Source organism: Leptodactylus fuscus, chromosome 5 (genome assembly GCF_031893055.1).
Source record: "Leptodactylus fuscus isolate aLepFus1 chromosome 5, aLepFus1.hap2, whole genome shotgun sequence".
NCBI classification, from domain to species: Eukaryota; Metazoa; Chordata; class Amphibia; order Anura; family Leptodactylidae; genus Leptodactylus; species Leptodactylus fuscus.
In genome coordinates, this window is record NC_134269.1 from 101,403,919 (window position 1) to 101,425,042 (window position 21,124).

The following is a 21,124-nucleotide window of genomic DNA, read 5'->3' on the forward strand; positions in this document are numbered from 1 at the left end:
GATATATTATGAAATGACAAACCTAAAAGTGAAATGGTGCATATTGATTTGAGACAAAGTTCATGGGGATGTCCTACAGTAACAGCTTTTGATTAACAAGACCCGACACTGATGGTAATAAAGAGAGCTACTGCTTTCAACCTCTGTGGGACTAATAGTCCATCCTATAGATACAATCTAACATGTATGTATCTGAGTAATGAAGCCTCTAATCCAGAACCCATCCATGAGAACAGCAAGTTCTAACCAATGCTGAATTATTTATGAAGCCTTTCATTATTTATCTGGAAGAAGTTGAATCATCGATACCCAACACCGGTTTGTGCCACAGGTGAGAATTTTCTGTTAAAGGGAAAACTTCCTTTCATTTCAGTCAGAAAAAAAAACGTGTCATTGTATGGCTTTTGTGAAAGTTTTGACTTCAAGGTGCCATGTAATAAATACTGAGAAGCAGATTATAGTCAGGACCTGTAGTCATGTGACAAGAAGGACTTGTCCTTTAGGCCGGGGTCCCATGTAACATAAAAACCACGGCATTGTTAGTCCTTGCGGGCAGGGCCTTCTATCCCACTGTGCCAGTCGGTCATTGTTAGTATTATATGTTTGTATATTTTGTGAACCGTATGTAAACCGTCAAATGTAAAGCACCATGGAATTAATGGTGCTAAATAAATAATAATGATAATAAATAATTGTACGGTAACTGCAAATTGGATAGGATTTTGGCTTCTCCCATCTACACAGAAAAATATCCACAGCGGACACACCCCGACTTAAAACTCTGGCATTTTCCCTATAGGTATAATTGAAACAAGACAGTATGAAGAGGAATTTTCTGCGAATTTTCTGTGAAAGGCGCTGCGGGAGAAGCCGCAATGTGTTTTCACAGTAGTTTTCCCTGTAGCGCTTTTTGGCTGAAGCCCACTAAGTGTGGCTTTAGCCTTAAGTTGGTTTTCTGCAGAAGTTATCATAAAGAGCACCTGATTTTTCTTGAAAATTTTACATATGTGCAGGGTGTTGCTGAGCAGTCTGTTCTATGACTCTATAAGTGTGTACTGCATGCATATACTGACCATTTTAGCTGTGGAATTGAATGCATTATCCCTATAGATTAAATAGAGGAAGGAAAAGGCAGAGAAACACAGTAAAAACTCAATGAAAGACTACTGCAGAAAAAAACATCATGTTTTTTGTCCACAGTGAGGTGTTTTTTTTGTTTTCTTTTTCTTCTCTCCAGCAATTTGCTGCGTGGGAACTTAGCCAAATGCAGTATTCCATCCAATGGATAGCTATAAGGCTAGGTTCACACGGCGGCCGTATTCGACTGTGGGATTGCCAAGATGAAATGTTATGCTTCAAACTGTTCTTCCCCATTAGGACTGTTACCTTTAACACGTTAACTGCCAGCAGCATCTTATTTATTTAGGCTGTGCTCATTGCAGACTAAGGGTAAGTTCACACAGGGTTTTTTGGTCAGGATTTTGAGGCTGTATTCACCTCAAAATCATGACAAAAAAGATGGCTCCCATTGAAATCAATGGGAGCCAGTCGGGTCTTTATTCCGGGAGCTGGAACAAATGGACATGCTTATTCTTCACGAATCGGCCTGAAGACACTCCTGACTAGGCCCATTCATTGTGCCTAATCCGAAGTGGAGTGCATCGGCATTCAGTCGTGGATACCCATTTTTTGGTCTGGAACCTGAGGCGGCCTCCACCTCAAGTTCCGGAGCAAAAAACCCCTGTGAACTTACCATAATTCTGGTCATTTTACAGTAGAACAGCAGCAGGTCTTCCATGACAAAGGTTGAACAATGCAGGAAAATTTTTCAGCATAAATTGACTTAGGCTCCGTTCCCACGGAGTAATGCGCTGCTCATTTAGACACGTAAACACGTGTCAGAGCGAGGCGCTTCAAAACAGATCCCATTGACTTCAATGGGTGCCAGCTTACACGCGCTAACCATTGAAATCAATGTGTTATAAAGCCTCCCCTTGATTTCAATGTGTAGCGCGCGTAAGCCGGCACCCATTGAAATCAATGGGATCTGTTTTAAAGCGCCTCGCTCTGACACGTGTCTAAATGAACGGCGCATCTGACGTTGAACGATGTCTGTGAATCGATACAGTCGCTATTTTCATACATTGTACTTAATGCTTTTACTTTCTTTTCTTTTTTTATGTTATTCTGACAGCTTTTCGTGAATTTGCACTCTGTTCTTTTCTTTTGTATGGTCTGACCGGGCCACTGTTTCTGTACCCTTGTTTTGTTGTGGGACTTTATATGTTGAAAATGTTTTCTCAATAAAAATCAAATTTAAAATAAACGGCGCGTTGCTCCGTAGGAACAGAGCCGACAGTGCAAGACAAATTGTCCTTGGATTTTTGCGAAGACATGGCTCGAATTTGGTCTCATACAATATGCTATGCTGGTGCTATGAATTACAATGGGTTAATTGTTAAAGGTTAACTATGCCATAGGTGGACCTGAATATAATTTATTTATTATGCTTACTTGTATAGTGCCAACATATTCTGCAGGGCTTTACAGACATTGTCAGTCACTGCCCCATATAGGGCTCACAATCTACATTCCCTATCAGTATGTCTTTGGAGTGTCGGAGGAAACCAGAGTACCTGAAGGAAACCCATGACAAACACAGGGAGAACACACAAACTCCTTGCAAATGTCCTTGGTCAGATTTGAACCCAGGACTCCAGCACTGCAATGCTAACCACTGAGCCATTGTGCTGCCCTGTGTGATGAATTCAAAAGTTAAAACCATGTGAAAAAAAAAAATATTTTTTTATATCTGTTTGTCATTACATCTGCATTTTTACAACACAAAAAAAATGTGTCCAATAGGTCTCACTTAAAAAAAAAAAAAAAATTAATAAAACCAAAAACCACCAATACTGTATGCACTCTTAGCCATCCCCAATCGCACCCTCTGAAAACATACTAAGGCTAGGTTCACACTAGCGCTCACTATACGTTTGGGGTTTCCGTCCCCGAACCTGCTTACAAAATGCAGGAGAGAAAAGTTCTGCAAGCAGGACTTTTATCTCCTTATTTTTCAGGCAGAAACCTGGCAGACCCCATTATAGTCTGTGGGGGTTAAGCAGGTTAGCTTTCCAGTTTTTGGGATCCCAAAGATCGGAAAGCAAAATGCTAGTGTGAACCTAGCATAAGGCTACATTCACATCATCGCAGATTCCACTGAAAATCAGCAAAGAGTAAAGTCCTGCAGGGAGGACTTTTCTCTCCTCCGATTTCAGGCTGAGTTCACATGGAGTTTTTTTTGTCAGGAATCCGCCTCAAAATCAGCCTCCAAAGAACTCTATTGGGAGGCTTTTTTTGGAGGCTGATTTTAAGGCTGATTCCTGACCAAAAAACCCTATGAGAACTCAGCTTTAAGGGTCCATTCACACAGAGGAAAATGGTGAGGAATTTGGTGTGGAATTTTCCACGCTGAAAAAAAAAGCCTCCCATTGATTTCAATGGGTTCTGCTAGCTTTTTTTTTCCACTAGTGGAATTTTCCTCAAGTGAAAAATTCCGCTAGTGGAAAAAAAAAAAAGCTAGCAGAACCCATTGAAATCAATAGGAGGCTTTTTTTTTCAGCGTGGAAAATTCCACACCAAATTCCTCACCATTTTCTTCCATGTGAATGGGCCCTAAAAAGGGCCCGTTCACACGGAGTAAACGCGCGTGTATTTTGGCAAAATACACAGTTAAAAATAAGACTCCCATTGACATTTTACACGAGTATTTTGACGTTTTTTTACACGTGTAAAAAAAATGTAATTGAAGTCAATGTAAGTCTTATTTTTACACATGTATTCGCCTCAAAATCCTGACCAAAAAACACAGCTCCCATTGAAATCAATGGGAGTCAGTCAGTTCTTTTTTCCAGGAGCCGCTTATTCCGACTCCCGGAAAAAGAAACGAGACGCTCATTTTTCACCTCGCGATTCGGCCTTAAGACACTCTCTCCTCCCGACTAGGACCAATCGTTGGGCCTAATCCGGAGCAGAGTGCATTCAGCATTCAGTCGCGGCTACCCCTGTGAACTTACCCTAAAAACTGCAGAAATCCGACAGATTCCATTATAGTCTCTGGGGTTTGCAGGTAACCACTGTTTTAGCAGACGGACTCTGGGGGACCCTAATCATTGAGTACCTGGCACAAAACAGGCATGTCATCATTGAGGCCGGGGCCCCACATTGTGAATATGCAGCGTATACAGCACCTGCAAAGTATATGGCTGATCCTCTGCAGGGGAAATGCTCCATTTTCAAAAACTGTGGCGTTTTTGTAAATTGCAGCAGGCCAATTACCTACACGGAAATGCTGTCGGTTTCCAGCTCGGTATAATTGAAGCAGAATATCTGTGAAGGTTCTACAGAATAACCGCGATGTGTTTCTGCCACTGTTTTTGCCTGCGGCTCGCACATGACTAGTGCACGACTTTGTAACCGGTAAGCTGTATAGATATCTGCGGTGCCGGGCCCTCCCCACCACTTCAGGTGTCAGGGTAACAACACAGCCCGCTCATCCTGTCTGGAGGCTCCGCCCCATAGAACTTTAAACCAATCAATAAGAAGAAAAACAAGTTTTCTTTCCCGCCCCCTAAGCGTGGCCAATCAGTGACCGAACAGAGAAGGGCGTGGTGTCTGTCACCGCCACTGCTCAGCACGTGTGTGTCACGGAGCTGTGAGTGACAGCTGCACATTCAGCATGGAGGGGAGCAGCAAGGGCAGGAGGAGGGAACCCGAGGTGAGGAGAGGGTTCGGGGGTAACTCAGTCCTGACTACAGAGTGTAATGGCGCAGGCGCTGAGCGATAGTGAAAGAAGTCATAGTGTTGGACATGAGGAGAGGGCTGTGGTAGGTATTCTGGTACTAGTAGTTCTTCAGTATCCGGAATAAGAGGGATATCTGTGGCTGTACTAGTGTCAGTGGTAACACAATGGCGGTGACAGTGTGTACCTCAGAGCTTCACTCCCCAGAAGCTGCTCCTCCCTGTAGTGTTTGTGACCTCGCACAGCAGTAGCCCTGCATTTCCTCTGACATTATGGCAGGGCTGCCAGCAGTAACTTTATTAACATAAGATGCTTTTTGTTTCCCCTCATCTTGCACATATAACACTTGGTGCTTACATGAGCTTTCTGACTGACTGTGTGTGAATCAGTATAATTATAGTTCTCATACTATGGGCCGTGGTGACTTCTGCTCTGATTATGTAATAGCCAATCTCAGAATTTTGGCAATATGGTATCTTTGCTGCGGCTAGCATTATAATCCTCCATGGCTAATGTGCCACACTGCCCGGCCTATCATGACCTGAGCTGCTGCTCTGACACCAGGTCACCTGAAGACACTGACTGGCAATGAAGGAAACACACTCACAATCTGCTCCTTACTGAAGTCTTCTTTACTCAGATCTGTGTGTACATAGTGAAGGAGATTCCTCAGTTGATTTTAAATAGTTTATAAAATCCCAGGCTTCAATACACTTCTGCTGTGGCAGGGGGATTCACTGTCCACCACTGGGAAACCCGTCATCTTCCTCATGACTGTCCTGAATGTGTTTGCTCAACCTGAATGGTGACTTTAGGCAGACAGGCTGCTTCACTCCACAAACTACCCAATAAGCTTCCAAGCTGTTCTCCACTCCTCTCAAGCTCTTCTCCAAGCCAACCCACTCCCAGGGCGAGAACTGGCCATTAACTAGGGAGTCATTCGCACTCTGGGTAACCTCGGCTATACCTGACAACACTGGGGGAAATTTATGAAGACTGACGTTTTCAACCCTAATCTTTATCTTTCCTGTGCCAGCTGAGAATGCATCTCATTTATGACAAGGTGTACACTTCCTCATAATTGGGCTCCAGCTCACAACTGGTGTAGATTTCAGGCATCCTTTACACTGGTAAACTACTGTAAATATTAGGCTTAGTTCACACGCAATTACACGTGTGCATATTCCGTCGCAGATGCCAGTGCAGTGCACAACATCCCGTCGCGGCTTTCCGCTCCGGATTAGGCCCATATGAATGGTCGCAGATTCCGCCTGAAGAAAGGGCAGCTCGTTTCTTTTTTTCACTAGCGGCAACAAGAACACTAGCGGTCTACATTGACCACCATTTTGAGGGGGCGGATTATGACGTGGATTTCGTGCCAAAATCCGCCCCCTCTTGCCACGTGTGAACGGGGCCTTAATCTGATGAAGCCAGTGGCCCTGCAGAAATGAGTGTGAGTACTCCTGGAATACATGGGTGGTTAAATCCAGAGCCACCTGCCCCTTCCACCGCTCCCCCTTGGACCATGCTGATGCTATTTGGGGGCATTTTGAGACCCCAGGTAAATAACCCCTTCGTGTCACTCACATTTATTGTATCTAAACCCTATATGTCATTCAACTCAAGGTGACTCGTGTGAGGGTCTTAAAGTCACAGAAGCCATGTGTAGACAAAAAACCTGTGTAATCTGGCAGTCACTATCTGCTCACTACATGTGGGCAGTGTTTCATACACATGTGGCACTAGTGATTTTAGAAACCAACCTAAAACTGCATCATAAATCCTTGCATTTTAGTGCAGTTTTTCTTTTTTATTTTACAGGTGGATTTACATCTGTTATGTCTGTCACAATAATACTTTTAGCCCACTATGAGATAGAATTGTCTAAATTCTCTATTTATTTATACATGAGAACTGTTATATTAATGGTTTCCTGCATAAATATTTACCTATCATTTTATACGCCCATGGACGCCCTATATTACTGCTAATTTTGTACTCCTCCTCCACTACAAATACTCCTCAGAAATAAGGAGAATAAACTGTAATGTGACCTCTGGTCTGGTCTGAGCAGTATGCAGATATTATTCCTCATCTTTATTTATTATGATTTTATGATGTGTCTATAAAATGGTTACTAGCTGTGAATGTAGGATACTTTGTGAATAATCAGATTGTCATCCCTGGTTTATGTTATCAGTTACCTTTCACCTACAGGGGACCACAATATGTCAGATAGTGTCCTAGATATTGTCAGCAATTTATTTCCTGTCACATGTATAGCGGCAACATATACTGCTGCAGTGTACAAAGAACACTCTGGAGGAAATGGCAGTAAACATGGGTAGAACGTGTAAACTCCAAAAAGAGGTTTCCCTTGCACAGTCTTGAATCTAGATTAAAATGAGATGGGCACAGCCAACAAACCATTTTCAAAGGTCACAATTGAATTCCAAGTCAGAAGCTATAATGTAAGGGTGCATTCACACTGAGTAAACGCTAGCTTATTCTGAACGTAAAACACGTTCAGAATAAGCGGCGTCTAAAGCAGCTCCATTCATTTCTATGGGAGCGGGGATACGAGCGCTCCCCATAGAAATGAATGGGCTGCTTCTTTCACTCCGTGCAGTCCCATTGAAGTGAATGGGGAGTGCCGGCGTGTACGCTCCGGCATGAGCAGAGCTTGCCGTATACGCCGGCACTCCCCATTCACTTCAATGGGACTGCACGGAGTGAAAGAAGCAGCCCATTCATTTCTATGGGGAGCGCTCGTATCCCCGCTCTCATAGAAATGAATGGAGCTGCTTTAGACGCCGCTTATTCTGAACGTGTTTTACGTTCAGAATAAGCTAGCGTTTACTCAGTGTGAATGCACCCTAAAAGTGTATAGTAAATTTCACTTGGGGTCACATGGGATGGACATGCCGCACAATTTCATGGTATTTCTACTTTATGTTCTCCTGAATCCTACTGAAATAAAACACACACAAATCAGTTTGAGACCTTCGCCTGAGGTAAATCATTGAACAGCCAGTTTTATTAGATGTAACATAAGATAGACTTGTATGCCTTTATAGTCTAGCGCAGGGATACTCATCTACTTTTAGTGAAGGTCCACAGACCAGGTAGGTGAAGGTTTGAGCTAAAAAAAAAAAAAAAATAGCTTAATGTGTCCAGTATTTACATGTAACCCTGCCCCATGCCCCCATACAATAATAGTGCCATCCTCTGAGTACCTCCATACTTTATAATACCCCATTGGTGACCCTACACAATACAGTGGCCACCACATGGTATAATATCCCATTAGTGCCCTCATACACAATAATTCTCACATAATGTCCCCTATACCAACTGTGTGTCGTCAGAGGCGGTATAGGGGGCCTGCAGGAAACTCTTTCCTTGCTTTAGTGTAATGAGTACGGTTAGGAGTAATCTCTCTACTGCTGTTCTGCGTGCCTACCAAGGACTAGCATAACAGTAGTGTGGCCATACTGCTGTGTAGGTAGCCAGCAGAAAGGACTACTGATCCCTGCTGCCATTGTTGTGACCCCTCAGTGTAAGCAGGACAGCTGTTAGACTTCTCCTGACTGCTAACATTATGGTGGAGTCAGGGCAGTTACTGACCGATCGGCTTCAGAATAAAATGTCTATTTATTTTAAGTTAAATTATAGAATTATTATTGTATAATGCACAATTTCAGGGGTGTAACTTGAGGGGGTGCAGAGGGAGCAATCGAAACCCGGGCCCAGGAGCCTTAGGGGACCCATAATTAAGCACTGGTATAATTTAAATGGTTCACAGTGATCTCGCCTACCACTGGGTCCATAAGTCACACTCACACGCAAAGGCTCATTAAACTTCTATATTACCTTTCTGAATTTCTCTGATCACTGGCACATTGTAAATTTATTACCCCTGTTCTCTGGTGAACTGGAATGAGAAAATGTATGACACTAAGCCTTCCACTGTCAAAAAAGAGAAAATTAAACTCTTCATGTCAAATTAAGCAACTGGTCTGAGTATAGTCAAGGTCAAGAACAGATTCTAGGGGGGAGGTTGTACCACAAAAGGGGAGAATATTGCTGTGGGGGGCTCAAGCTGAACTTTCACACCAGGGCCTTTAAACATACGTTTGCTGTCTCCAGAAGGACAATCACTAGGTGTTTTTTTTTTTTGAGAATTGGGGGATCTTTACTGCTTCAGTTTGACCATGGCTGTCAGCTATTTAGGAAGGCGTAGCTGTGGAGAAACAGGAGTCAGTGGTTTGACTTACCAACTTTACAGCCATGACTGGAGAAATTAAGGAGAGTTTTCTGCAGGCCCCTTATACCTCCCCTGTGCTATACAGGTCTGGTCAGCTGCCTTCTGGGTTTGGACTGTGGGTCCACAGTTGCATACCACTGCTCTACTGTATTGGCATTATGTAATAATGTAATAGTTTCTGCATGGTAGGATATACAAGCAGATTTGCAGAGGTTATGCCACAAAACATCACAGGAGAACATGAGTTGACCTGATATGGTGAAGTTCCAAGGTTACAGACACATGTTTTAGGGGTAAAGGTTAAAGGAGGCTTTCCCTCAATATATGTGTGTTATGTTTACGAAACTCATTGTGAAATCCAGAAACAGCCAAGGTACTGTTACTGTTTCCTAAAATACTATTCCCTAGTGTGGGAAGTCACAATGGTGAAAATGGTTCCACTGGCCACGAAGCTTTTTCAGTCATGTGGGGCAAGAGAAGGAAGTTGTGCAAAAACAGTATAATGAGTGGACCGTACGCCTATTGTACAGAAGGGCTCGGGCCCTCTGATGCCATCCACACAGTTTGGCTTCTGTTGGTGAGCATGCCTACAGTGTAGCAGAGCTATCTCTGGAGTAGTAGGTTTGTAAGCTGGCAGAACTAGTATATGGGCAGGTAGACTTGTCATTAAAAAAAAAAAAAAAAAAAAAAACAGGTTTGAGTGCTGTAGAACACCTGAGTTAAAGGGGTTGGCCGCTTTCAGACCAATATTCACAAACAAATGTACAATAAAAAGATATACAATTTTCCAATATACTTTCTGTATCAATTCCTCACAGTTTTCTAGATTTCGGCTTGCTGTCATTCATTCTGTTACTTCTAGTGGATATAAGGCTGACCATGGTCATGTGATTTATGGTCCATGGTCATGTGATGAGTACACAGGTGCACAGCTGATTACCAGGCAGATGTCTGATTACTGTGCTGTATAACGAGCCGTACCTGTGTGCTCATCACATGACCATGGACCGTAAATCACATGACCATGGACCGTAAATCACATGACTATGGTCAGAGTTTTATCCACTAGAAGTAACAGAATGAATGACAGCGAGCAGAGATCTAGAAAACTGTTAGGAATTGATACAGAAAGTATATTGGAAAATTGTATTTCTTTTTATTGTACATTTGTTTGTCAATATTGGTCTGAAAGTGGCCAACCCCTTTAAGCTATATAATGGTTTTTCCTGGTTCTCCAGATACTCTTTAAGGTTTTGTGGACGATGTAAGATGTATGCAAGTGGCTGTATTTGAAACCTATTGTCATAAGCAAAGAAATGGCTTTATGCAGGAGAAATGACATGCAGGACACTAGAAGATGTGTTTTATAGGTGATCCTAGGCAGTAGTTATTTTAAGGGAGTCTCACCAGAATAGTCTCTATTGAATTACAGCAGACCGATAGCTGACATTCTTGAGAATAAAATTCCCTTTTCTACTTCCTAATCGGTGCCTCTGTTGCTGAGATGTTGGCTTATTTCTTGGTATGCAAATGAGCTGTTTGGTGCAACCAGAATGTCCCAATTGCTCTAATTATACCAATGAGCTATTCTTTCCTGCACCGAACCCTTTCATTCCTCCCTACTATGACTGACATGTACACTGCCTGGCACTATCTATTGCACAGACAGCTCATTATTATTCCAGGAAAAAAACCAAATATCTCAGTAACAGGTGGCGGTCAGGAAGGAGAAAAATAGTCATGTGAACCCCAGCTATCTGACTGTGTCACCAGAATGGTCCATACTGAACTAGAATCAGACTCCCTATAAAGTATTTCACGCCTTTGGGTAGGCAGAGTCTTGGTGAAATTCTGATTACATCGTCATCATAGCTTAATTGCAGTAAGGCTGTTACTGCACCCCAGCTTCATCCATCATGGACCAGTTCCTAAAAAAAACACATGTATTCTCTCCTATTTGAAGAAATAGTAACTGTAATGGTGCAGCCTGGCAATTGGCTCATCACAGATTATGCTGGGATGCAGCGTTTAAGGGTAAATACACAATGGAGAAAATTCATTTTCCCTTCTACACCAGTTTTCTGGCCTAACGGGATGATATTGAAGCGCACATTTGGAGCAACAACCTGATTTGCACCTCAACCACCACATTGTGTGAACGTGGGCCAAAGTGCATTTATTATAACTCATGCTAGTGAGTAGATTCTGATGCAGGGACATCTGACAGATTAATGAAAAGGTCACAACCTCTTCATAAATCTCTTGTTCCCTGTGCCAATCAGGGCCTTTATTAAGACTGGCATACAATACATCAGTCTTAATAAATTTGCCCCTTTATGTACCTGGATGTAGTTATAACTGCGGCCACAGGAGCCATCACTAATAAGTAAGTGACACTGATTAATTCCAGACTATTACTGACTGTGAAATTTTGCTGCTAACAAGAGCAGAAATGAGAAATAGGCTGGAATTAATTAGGGACTGTCTCTGTGACTCCAGAACTGGATGCAGGTATAACTCCATCCAGGTACATAGTGTGTCACTCCCCCAACGCTGGCCATACATGGTAAATAATGATCAGCCATTGTGCAGCTGATCGATAACTCAGACAAACAATCCCACCATCAACATGAATAACTATATTGGCTAGTTAGGCAGCCAGTTTAGCAGAAAAAAGTTGGCGAGTCTGTGAAATATGGCAAATATTCAGCTGTAATTGAATGATGGCCAGAAATTTCCAACAAGTTAGAAATTTTGCTGGACAAAAGTCAAATGCGTATGGCCAGCTTTTATGACACCCTAATGTCTAGCCCATATTACTATGCATTCCAGGGGTAAGTGGATGGCCATCTATCTCTTATCCCCTTCCTGCGGCAGCCATTTTTTTGATTTTCATTTTTGACTTCCTGCCTTCCAAAACCTATAACTTTTTTATTTTTCCATTCATAGAGCCATATGAGGGCTTAATGTTTGCGGGTCAAATTATACTTTATAATAGTACCATTTAATATTCCATATGATGTACTGGGAGGATGGAACAAAATTTCAATGGAATGAGGTTGAGAAAAAAAATATTTGAGCAACTTTCTTATGGGCTTCGAATGACATGGCACCTGTGTTCTGTGGGTCAATACAATTCTGAGGATACACAATTCATGTAGTTTTATTTACATTTTAACTTTAATGGGTTTTTTGGGGCCAGATTTACTCTTCAGTTATGCTATTTTGAGGAATGCCTATTGCTTTAATGACTTTTTTTAGTAAAAAAAATTTTAGCAGAAGCACAAAAATGGTGGTTTAGTTGATTTTTTTTTTTTTTTTTTTTTTATACTAGCCATGTGAGTGGTAACACTGTGGTTTCTCTGGGGACGGACTCTGTGTATGTCATGCAGTATTACCATCGACTTACCTGGTATACCCTAATCTGCATCAACACTAAAATGGCTTATATCTTTGAAATGATGGAACAGATGTGGATAAGTAAAACCCCGACATGTTTTTATAAGAACTGAATTCTCTTCAATTGCACTAAGCAGTTGTGCTCATTAGTATTCACGTCAGCTCTTACGTCATCCGTGTGCTTTCTGTGTTTCATCTATTTTTTACATATTCATCGCTGAGTGATGCTGAAAGATAAAAAAAGACATCTGATGCCTTGGTGACACACCAAAAACTTACATACAGATCAAACATGGAAATAAGAATAGGATGTACAGACATGTGCACAGTGCCTTATGTATCATTTACATATCCACAAAGGTGTTCCATCTGTTCTTTTTCTACAGTCCGCACCCCACCCTGCTCATTTCCAGATGGCTCATCGTCTGTAGTTGATCTGCTTTTCACATCTGTAAAGCGGATCAGTTTTATTTTTGGTTAATTTACTATATATAGTATGTGTTTGGGTCTATGAAAAATGGATGTTGCGTAGATGTAATCCATTTTTTTTTTTCGTTTTTTTTTCACAGGCCCGTAGATCCTTCATTGATGTGTTGCATCTGTGGGGGAAAAAAGTACATATGATCTGCAAAAAACCCTCTTATGTCTAAATAAACACATTAAAATGAATGTGTCCATACATGAAATACTCAGTATAGGCTACCCATGCACTGCACTGATGTACCCTGTACAGTGCCAGAGATAGAAGCTCTCCGCTGTAGCTTGTAGCTGAGAATCCATTACATAAGAATAGTTATTTACAATGGTTTTATTCTAAGCATACTGTACATGAATACAGTGTATCGCTCTTTCCCCTACCCCAGAATTAGTAAAGTCGTCTCTCTGCCATGTAACTGTACATAGATAGTTTTCCAGCAGCTGGCGACTCTTCTCTTATTTTTAGCCTTTGTGCTGCTGTATGTCTCACACCCTAAGCTGATATTTTGGCCAGTTCAGGCCTTGGGGTTAGAAGAGGTTTAAAGAAAACCAAAACGTCAAGTAATAAGACTACACAGCACATATGATGAAAGGTTTGCCCAGATCACCATGCAACATTTCTGTCTTTATCAAAGTTGAGTAACATTGTAAATACTTTTTCTGTACTTCTACCAGTTGATCTTTTCCTTTCCATTGGAATGTCCCTACAGTCTATTGTATCTATGTTCTGCAGATAACATGAGCAAACTTTAGCTATTTTAGATTCCACAAGAGAACAGACAGGATTCTAGATTTACTGTGCAGTCCATGTTTTCTACAGACCAAACCAAAAAATGGACAGGAATAAGACTTTATCCATATTGTTCGGCTCGGTCCTACAGCCTTCAAATGGATCCATTATAAATATGGCCATGTATTGGCCTAAATGTAGGCTCTCCTGAATGTAGATATGTACCAATGAATTGCTATATTCTCTATAGGGTGCTGCTCCCACAGCTGAGTTTTCTTTTATTGTTCGTATTGCGATGGAAAAAAAAAGGGGAAGGTCTTTCTGCAGTTAGGTTATGGAATTGTCCATGTAGATATTCAGATGTCTGAAGGGTGAGGTGTCGTGGATATGTAAAAATTACCCCCTTCGACGTCCTCTTTTCCTATAGCCTTACTGGGTGGACGTGGAGTGGTATTTATGTTGGGTTGCTTAATTTTGCTCTGTATGTCTTTTACCTTGAAAAACATCATTAAAAAGTATTTGATTAAAAAAAAAAAAACACAGTCAAGTGCACAGGCCCCTAGACATTATGTTATCTATGATTACAGTTCTGTCAGAGTGTCCATATAGACTAAAATTATGGCTGTGTGTATGGGGCCTACGGCGGGAGGGTCACAACAGGAGGACTCATTACTACTTTTCTGTCATGGGTGGTTTTTTATGGGGAAACACCTGTAGGAATAGTGTATGTCCACATGTCTCCTACTGCATTTAACTTTTACATTGCAAGGCATGAAAGTTTTAAGGTAAATCGGGGATACATATCGACATACTGCAAGAAGAAAACCTGCGTTGCATGTCAATTTGTGTTGTGTGTTTTAAGCTAAGGCCCTGTGCTACATAAAAGTTGCTTTTTTTGTTGTTACATATTTAGTTGTACTTTTTTGAGCCAAAGCCAGGAATACATTCAGCAGAAGGGAGAAGTATTACTTCCTTTTTTTCCCATTCCTGCAACAAAATAAGCAGTTTTTCCAAAACATTGGTCTTTCCCACATTGTGCTAGAACTACACAATGCAGCACTGTACGCTATGTTAAGGTCATCTTAAAGGGTTCCTGAGTTTTCATGAAAAGTTGAAATATCAGCAGGGTCTTGCTCGTAGGTCTGTTGTATGACTGCATAAGCCTTCATACTTGGTGACCTATTAGGTTTTTTTCTATTTTCTAATAATCACATTATGACGGTAGCACATTTTTCATTCATATCTGAAGCTGTGAGCATGTACAATATGGAGCAGTCCACCCCCCATCCCCTATGAATTACTGATAGTACTGGTATCTATATATGTAATTCTGCCAGACGTTACTGTACAATAGCAAACAAATAGCTGAGAAAAGCTCAAGTGACAATAGTATATTTGCAGGAACACCAAATTAAAAATACAGGGTAAATACAAACAGTGTAAAGCTAAAACACAGAGGAGAAAACAAGGTATGAGCTATGGCTGGGCGATTATGACATACTTCAAAATTGCAATGAAGCGAGCAACTAACTTTGATTATTTAGGTCATGCCCCTTTAAAGTATGAGTATGTGTTGGCTGAAATTCGTGAGGTTTGCCTGGCAGTTTTATTTGGTCTGTACCGAAACTGCTATTGTCAGACCTTCAGACCCTAGAGTATAATAAGCCGAAGCTCAGAGGAGGTGATCAATCACATGTCTCAGCGGCCACTGACATCAGTCAGATGACCAGGGGAGGTGAGTCACACTTTTTCTTTTTATGTTTGGTAACCTCCTATGAGCCTCTGTTTATTATACCCTGATGCATGAAAAGAAACCAAAGCATGATATTAGCAGTTTCATTTTGGAGGTGAAAGTGGAACTGCAGGTGGAACTTCACGAATATTTAATAACTGAACCAAAGTAATCGATGTGAACAAAATCACATTGGTTATCTAGGTTGACATTTGGCTTTGGTTATTTTTTTAGTTAATTGCCCAGTCCTACTATGAACACAGTGAGGAAACTGCTTGCCGTCTTTGAATAATATACCATCTGTAATCGCACAAGTAGAAACAAGTGTATAGAAGACTTGTTTTACAATGTGAGATGTGCAGGATATTCAGTCCTTTGCACAGAGCAAGCAGTTTGCAGATGAATGTGTGTGCAATGAGGAAAACCATTCACTATGTGAAGAACAGAACAGAACCTCATCCTCCACTCACTGTGAGGACTTCTTACTTTTGGATGGTATTTATGGACTGACCATCCGTAGCAATAGAGAGTGATCTGTAAATTAGCTAGAAGGGAGACACCTAGAGGCAGGATTGTTAGAAGGTTTTTTTGTTTTTGTTTTTTTTTTCAAGCAGAAAGCAGTTACATTTTAATTAACATACATTATGTTTTGGTCCAGAATCACATGCTTTGAAATGAGACAAAGTTGTCTGAAAAGTTAGTGACCGTTTAAAAAGAAATGGAGTACAAAAAATAATGAAGATCAAAATCTGTACAAAATGGGTAAAATATGGTATTTTCATATATAGAACGTTTTCTGCTTACAGACTTTCTATTGAGAGTGCTGAGCTATGACAAGTTAATGTTTGTTCTGTTTGCTAGAAGAGTATTTATGGCAGCAGGGTACAGCCCTGCAGCTGCTGGACTATAGTCTCTAGTATGTATCTACACTTTCTGTTTATGACTACTGGAGTGAAGATTTCTTAAACTGATAACATCTTGAAGAAGGGATAAATGTGCTCCTCCATTACTGCATTCAAAAACTGCATGCAGTTCTGCAGTAAAAAACCACTGTGTAAACACAACCTAAAGCTTTCATTTATAGGATTAATTCCCAGTTTCATATTAATAGACATAAGCGAGCTGTTTATTTCCTAGCATTGGGAACTGTTCCAGCCTTTCCTTAAATATCAGTGGAAGAATGGACCCATCTCATTTACTGATTTTATTTGTTTGCAGGGCTCACTGGATTGTCCAAGTCTGGAGTTTGAGTATAATGGTTCTGACCATTTGGCAGCAGAGTTAACAGGTAAATGGATAGAATTTGAGCAAGGCCTACCAAGGTAAGTGGCCTTGTTCCCAGTGCATACAAGGCACCGATCAGCTATTACAAGCAGACACTTGATCAGATGTTTTATGGAGCCACCAAAAATTTAAGCAAGAACTGTGTCCAACAAAATGTAAGCTGTATGGGGACAAGCAATTACGTTACAATGTAAATAAAAATTCATTGTGGGCCTGAAACAGCACATACTGTAGATGGGGAAATGTTGAACGGAACAGTGTTCTGATACATTATTTTTATTTCATTCTGGTCATACATCAGGTATACATCAGTAATTAGAATGAGTAAATGCCAATTATGCATGATGTAGTTTATGGAATCACCAAGATGAAAAAAAAATTAAGCCCTAAACTAAACCCCTTCCCCCCTGCCTAACTTATAATTTTACTTACCGTATATACTCGAGTATAAGCCGACCCGAATATAAGCCGACCCCCCTAATTTTACCTAAAAAAACTGGGATAACTTATTGACTCGAGTATAAGCCTAGGGGGCAAATGCAGCAGCTACTGGAAAATTTCAAAAATTAAAATGGTCGGAGTTTTTGGGTGCAGTAGTTGCTGGGGAAGGGGAGGGGGTGTTTTGGTTGTCTGTCTGCCCCTTCCCTGAGCTTGAGGACTGGGATTTTTTTTTTCCCACTTGGAATTCAGCCTGGCTGAATATAGGGGATCTGCAGTGCTCCTGTTCCGTCGGGAATGGGTTAATAGGAGCACTGCAGATCCCCTATATTCAGCCAGGCTTAATTCCAAGTGGGAAAAAAAAAATCCCAGACCTCAAGCTGCAGATCCCCTATATTCAGTAGACCGTGCACTCTCAGACACAGGGATACCTAATGTGTATGTGTTTCACAGTCATTTTCTACTTTTATATGTATTCTAGGGAAAGGAATGATTTAGAACTTTTATTTTTTTATTTTTTGTAAATCTTTTTTTTTTTTCTTTTGCACTCTTTTATGGGAGATTCTATACATTAATATTGTGGCTGGTCATAGACCCCCTCTCCTATAAAAAAAAAAAATAAAAAAAATAATTTTTTTTTTTTTTTGCTGACTCGAGTATAAGCCGAAGGGAGCTTTTTCAGCACAAAAACTGGGCTGAAAAATTCGGCTTATACTCGAGTATATACGGTATTATTAGTAATTTATTTTTTTAAAGAAAATCTATAATTACCCATGTAAACAAATGAAGAGGGTGCCAGGAGCTCCCAGAAATCACTCAAAACACTCCTAAAGGTATATGGGTGTACTTATTAACCCTTTAATAACACTAACAGACGTTTTTAAAAAAGTTACCCAGAAAACCACTTTAAGTGAAGGGAATTTATCTGGCAGTACAGAGTCCCCCATTGCTAGAACAGTTCTTTGCAGTGACTGCTTGCTCTCACTGTTCATGCAGTCCTGATAGGTAGACACCCCCTGACATTCAGGTGTTAAGCGTACCTCCAGTTATAAACAACTCTTCATAAATGACTAATATGAGTGAATATAAGAAACTTTGTAATGTATCTTAATAAAGAAATCAGTTTCCTTCTCTACTAATTATACTGATTTCTTCCTCCTTAACTTCAGTCAGACTTTGTTTACATAGATCCAGCCCTGTATTAAGTTTGCTTACCGAACTCTATAGAGAGGGGAGGAGGAGGAGACTGCTTTCAGTTAGTTGATTGATTTATTGTCTCATTCCATGAAGTGTTTTATATAAGGCATATAGCAATATCATATGCTCTCTCCCTCACAGAATAGCAGAGTATAGCAGCACCAATTATTTGAGTGTCTTTTCTATCATTTTCCTTCTCCTTCTCCCTTTTACATAGCCTTGTATGTAAAAAGTAACAGTTAAGGTCAGGTTCACATCTGTGCCCCAGTTTCTGTTTTGCATGTTTCCGTTTCCTGCCCGAAACTGGACAGGAGATGGAAACCTGTAGTCATCTTTCAAACCCATTCATTTGAATGGGTTTGGAAAGTGTCCGGCCATGAGTGCCTGTGAGTGTTTTGTGCTCTCCACGGCAAAACCGTTTTTTTGTTGTTTTTTTTTGACCGGACCAAAGTTGGACATACAGGACTTTATGTCCGGTTTAAAAAAAAAAAAAAAAAAAAGGTTCACCGCGGAGACCACAAACGCTCACGGCCGGACACTGTCTGCCAGGTTTCTGTCTTCTGTCGGCAGAAGACGGAAACCTGAAAACGGAGATCGGGCACTGGTGTGAACCCGCCCTAAGCAGTTGATCTATGGAGGTCCGATATCCATTTTCTACAATCAGATCTTGATGACCTATACTAAGGATTTACTCCCAGAAAACCTCTTTATAGCACTTGATGGACATGTTTTTAATCATTTTATTTTTTTTGTTGGATTGCTATTAATTATAGCTAGTTTTGGATAGTAAAATTTATCATCTTATATTTTGGTGCAATTTTTATTACTTTTGCTACACTCACATCTCTTCCTGTTTCATTTGCTTATTTATTTTATTTTTCTGTTCTTTTCCTTTTTTTGGTTCCTATAACAGACATGCCAAACCTGTCATATGATGGACAACGGCTGACCTGATAGACTGATTGGGTCCATCAGGTTTCCACCATGGTGTCTGTCATTTTAATGGCATACATGGGCGTAGCTATAGGGGGTGCAGGGGTAGCAGTCACTTCTGAGCCTTGAACCTTAAGGGCCCTCAAAGTTTCCTCTGTCCCACAAGACAGGTAGGGGATCCATCACATATTTTGTATAGGGAACCAGGAACTTCAAGTTGCGCCTCTGCTGGCATAATCTGTCTGGAGCAGGGGTGTCACTACTAAGGGGTAGCAGCAGTAGTGGCTGCCACAGGGCCCGGGACACTAGTGGGCCCATGTAAAATGCTCGCCTTGGGCCCCGCCATTCCTAGTTACGCCACTGGTCTGGAGTTTATGGCAGATTCTGCAATGGGGTCTCTGAAACAGATGTGAACATAGGCTAAGGTGTGTGTGTTTAAATAGTTCTGATAAAACTTGATATTACTGTCTTTGTATCACCACAGAACTGTACAGCTACACAGAGGAACCAGAGCTGATCCTTAACCGCAGATGTTTTGAGGAGAGATTTAGACTTCAAGGTAGGACTGGGCCAAAAAATGAAGATGAAGATTGGTGGGGGGGGGGGGGTTACAAAAGAGAGAGAGAGAAAAAAAAAAAGATAAAGTGGAGCTGAAGGAGTCGGATATATTTGAGACAGGTTTCCTTATCTTACCACCTAACTATTGTCCATAATGAAGAAGCTGTTGATCATAATTGATGGCATGAGGAAAAATCCTTCAAGGAATATATCGCTGACTAAGTGGGTTGTGGGTGACTGCTCTGATACTTTTCCTCTATCCACAGGACAGGGAGTAAGTGTGTAATTTGTGGGGTCCCAACCGCTAGGTCCCCCAGTGATCAAGAAAACAGGGCACCAGAAGTCCCTTTGTAGCCTCTTTGAGAATGGAGCGCCAGTGCACTTGTGTGATCACTGCATTATTCAATTCCATGGGGCTGATGGAGATTACAGTTCTGGCAGCTCCTTAGAAGTGCTGGTCATGCAACCCGTCTGGCGCGCTACCTTCACAAAAAGGCTTTAGGGAGACTTTTGATTGCCAATTTCCACAGCAATTAGGAGAATAGGGGATCAGGTCCCCATGATTAGAGACTTATTCCGTAACCACCAGACCAGGATAAGTGTCCTTACAATAGTTTCTAGTTAGAAATTTAGTGATGTAAGGAAACCTAATGTGTTTTCGTTTACTTTTATAATCTTTATAGCAAAGGGGTTGGGTGACTTGACTTTTCACAATTATTTATTAGATAGATGTTTTTTGGGTTAGTTTGTTGTTTGTTTTTTCAAAAAATTAACTTTGTATATAACTTTGTTATATACTACGGCAGGCACAGTAGGCCTCAAAAGGCTCCAAGTTGCCATAGCAACCAAACAACAACTGCAATCTTGCAGCACAGGAGCCATTTGGAAGTTGGGTGGGTGTGAAAGCAATGGGTCCCCTCAGATATTAAGTGCCTGTGATCAGAGATGTCTGTGTAGGAACTGCTGCCCAGTTTCTGCTTTGTGAAACAGCAGGGACCCTGCAGCTATGACATCCACTCAGCTCGCAGCTCCTGATGCGGTTGCCATATTTAAAGCCTGGAACCCATTGTACAATTACAGGAGATCTCGGGGACAATTCTGTTAATGAGACAGAATGCTCTGAAGAACTCTGGTTGAAATCATTGGATTAATCACCTAACTCTACTTAGAAGTAAATGTATAAATTTTATCTCAAGTTTCCATCTACATGTTATCTTTCCATAATAAATCTTCGTATAAGTGAGCTTTTGGTATATGCAAATAAACACACACAAGTAATGGTTGACTAGATTTGTGATCTTTATAAGG

At 41.1% G+C, this 21,124-nt stretch overlaps 1 protein-coding gene across 1 annotated transcript in view; it reads left to right on the forward strand.

Annotated features, from left to right (window-relative positions):
• The first annotated feature begins 4,687 nt into the window (after positions 1-4,687).
• STRIP2 (striatin interacting protein 2) overlaps positions 4,688-21,124 on the forward strand; it is a 38,364-nt gene continuing 21,927 nt past the window's right edge. Inside the window, exons 1-3 of the mRNA XM_075273891.1 lie at positions 4,688-4,777; positions 16,625-16,694; positions 19,743-19,817. Coding sequence (XP_075129992.1) covers positions 4,739-4,777; positions 16,625-16,694; positions 19,743-19,817 — 184 coding nt within the window. The 5' untranslated portion in view covers positions 4,688-4,738. The remainder of the gene's footprint in view (positions 4,778-16,624; positions 16,695-19,742; positions 19,818-21,124) is intronic.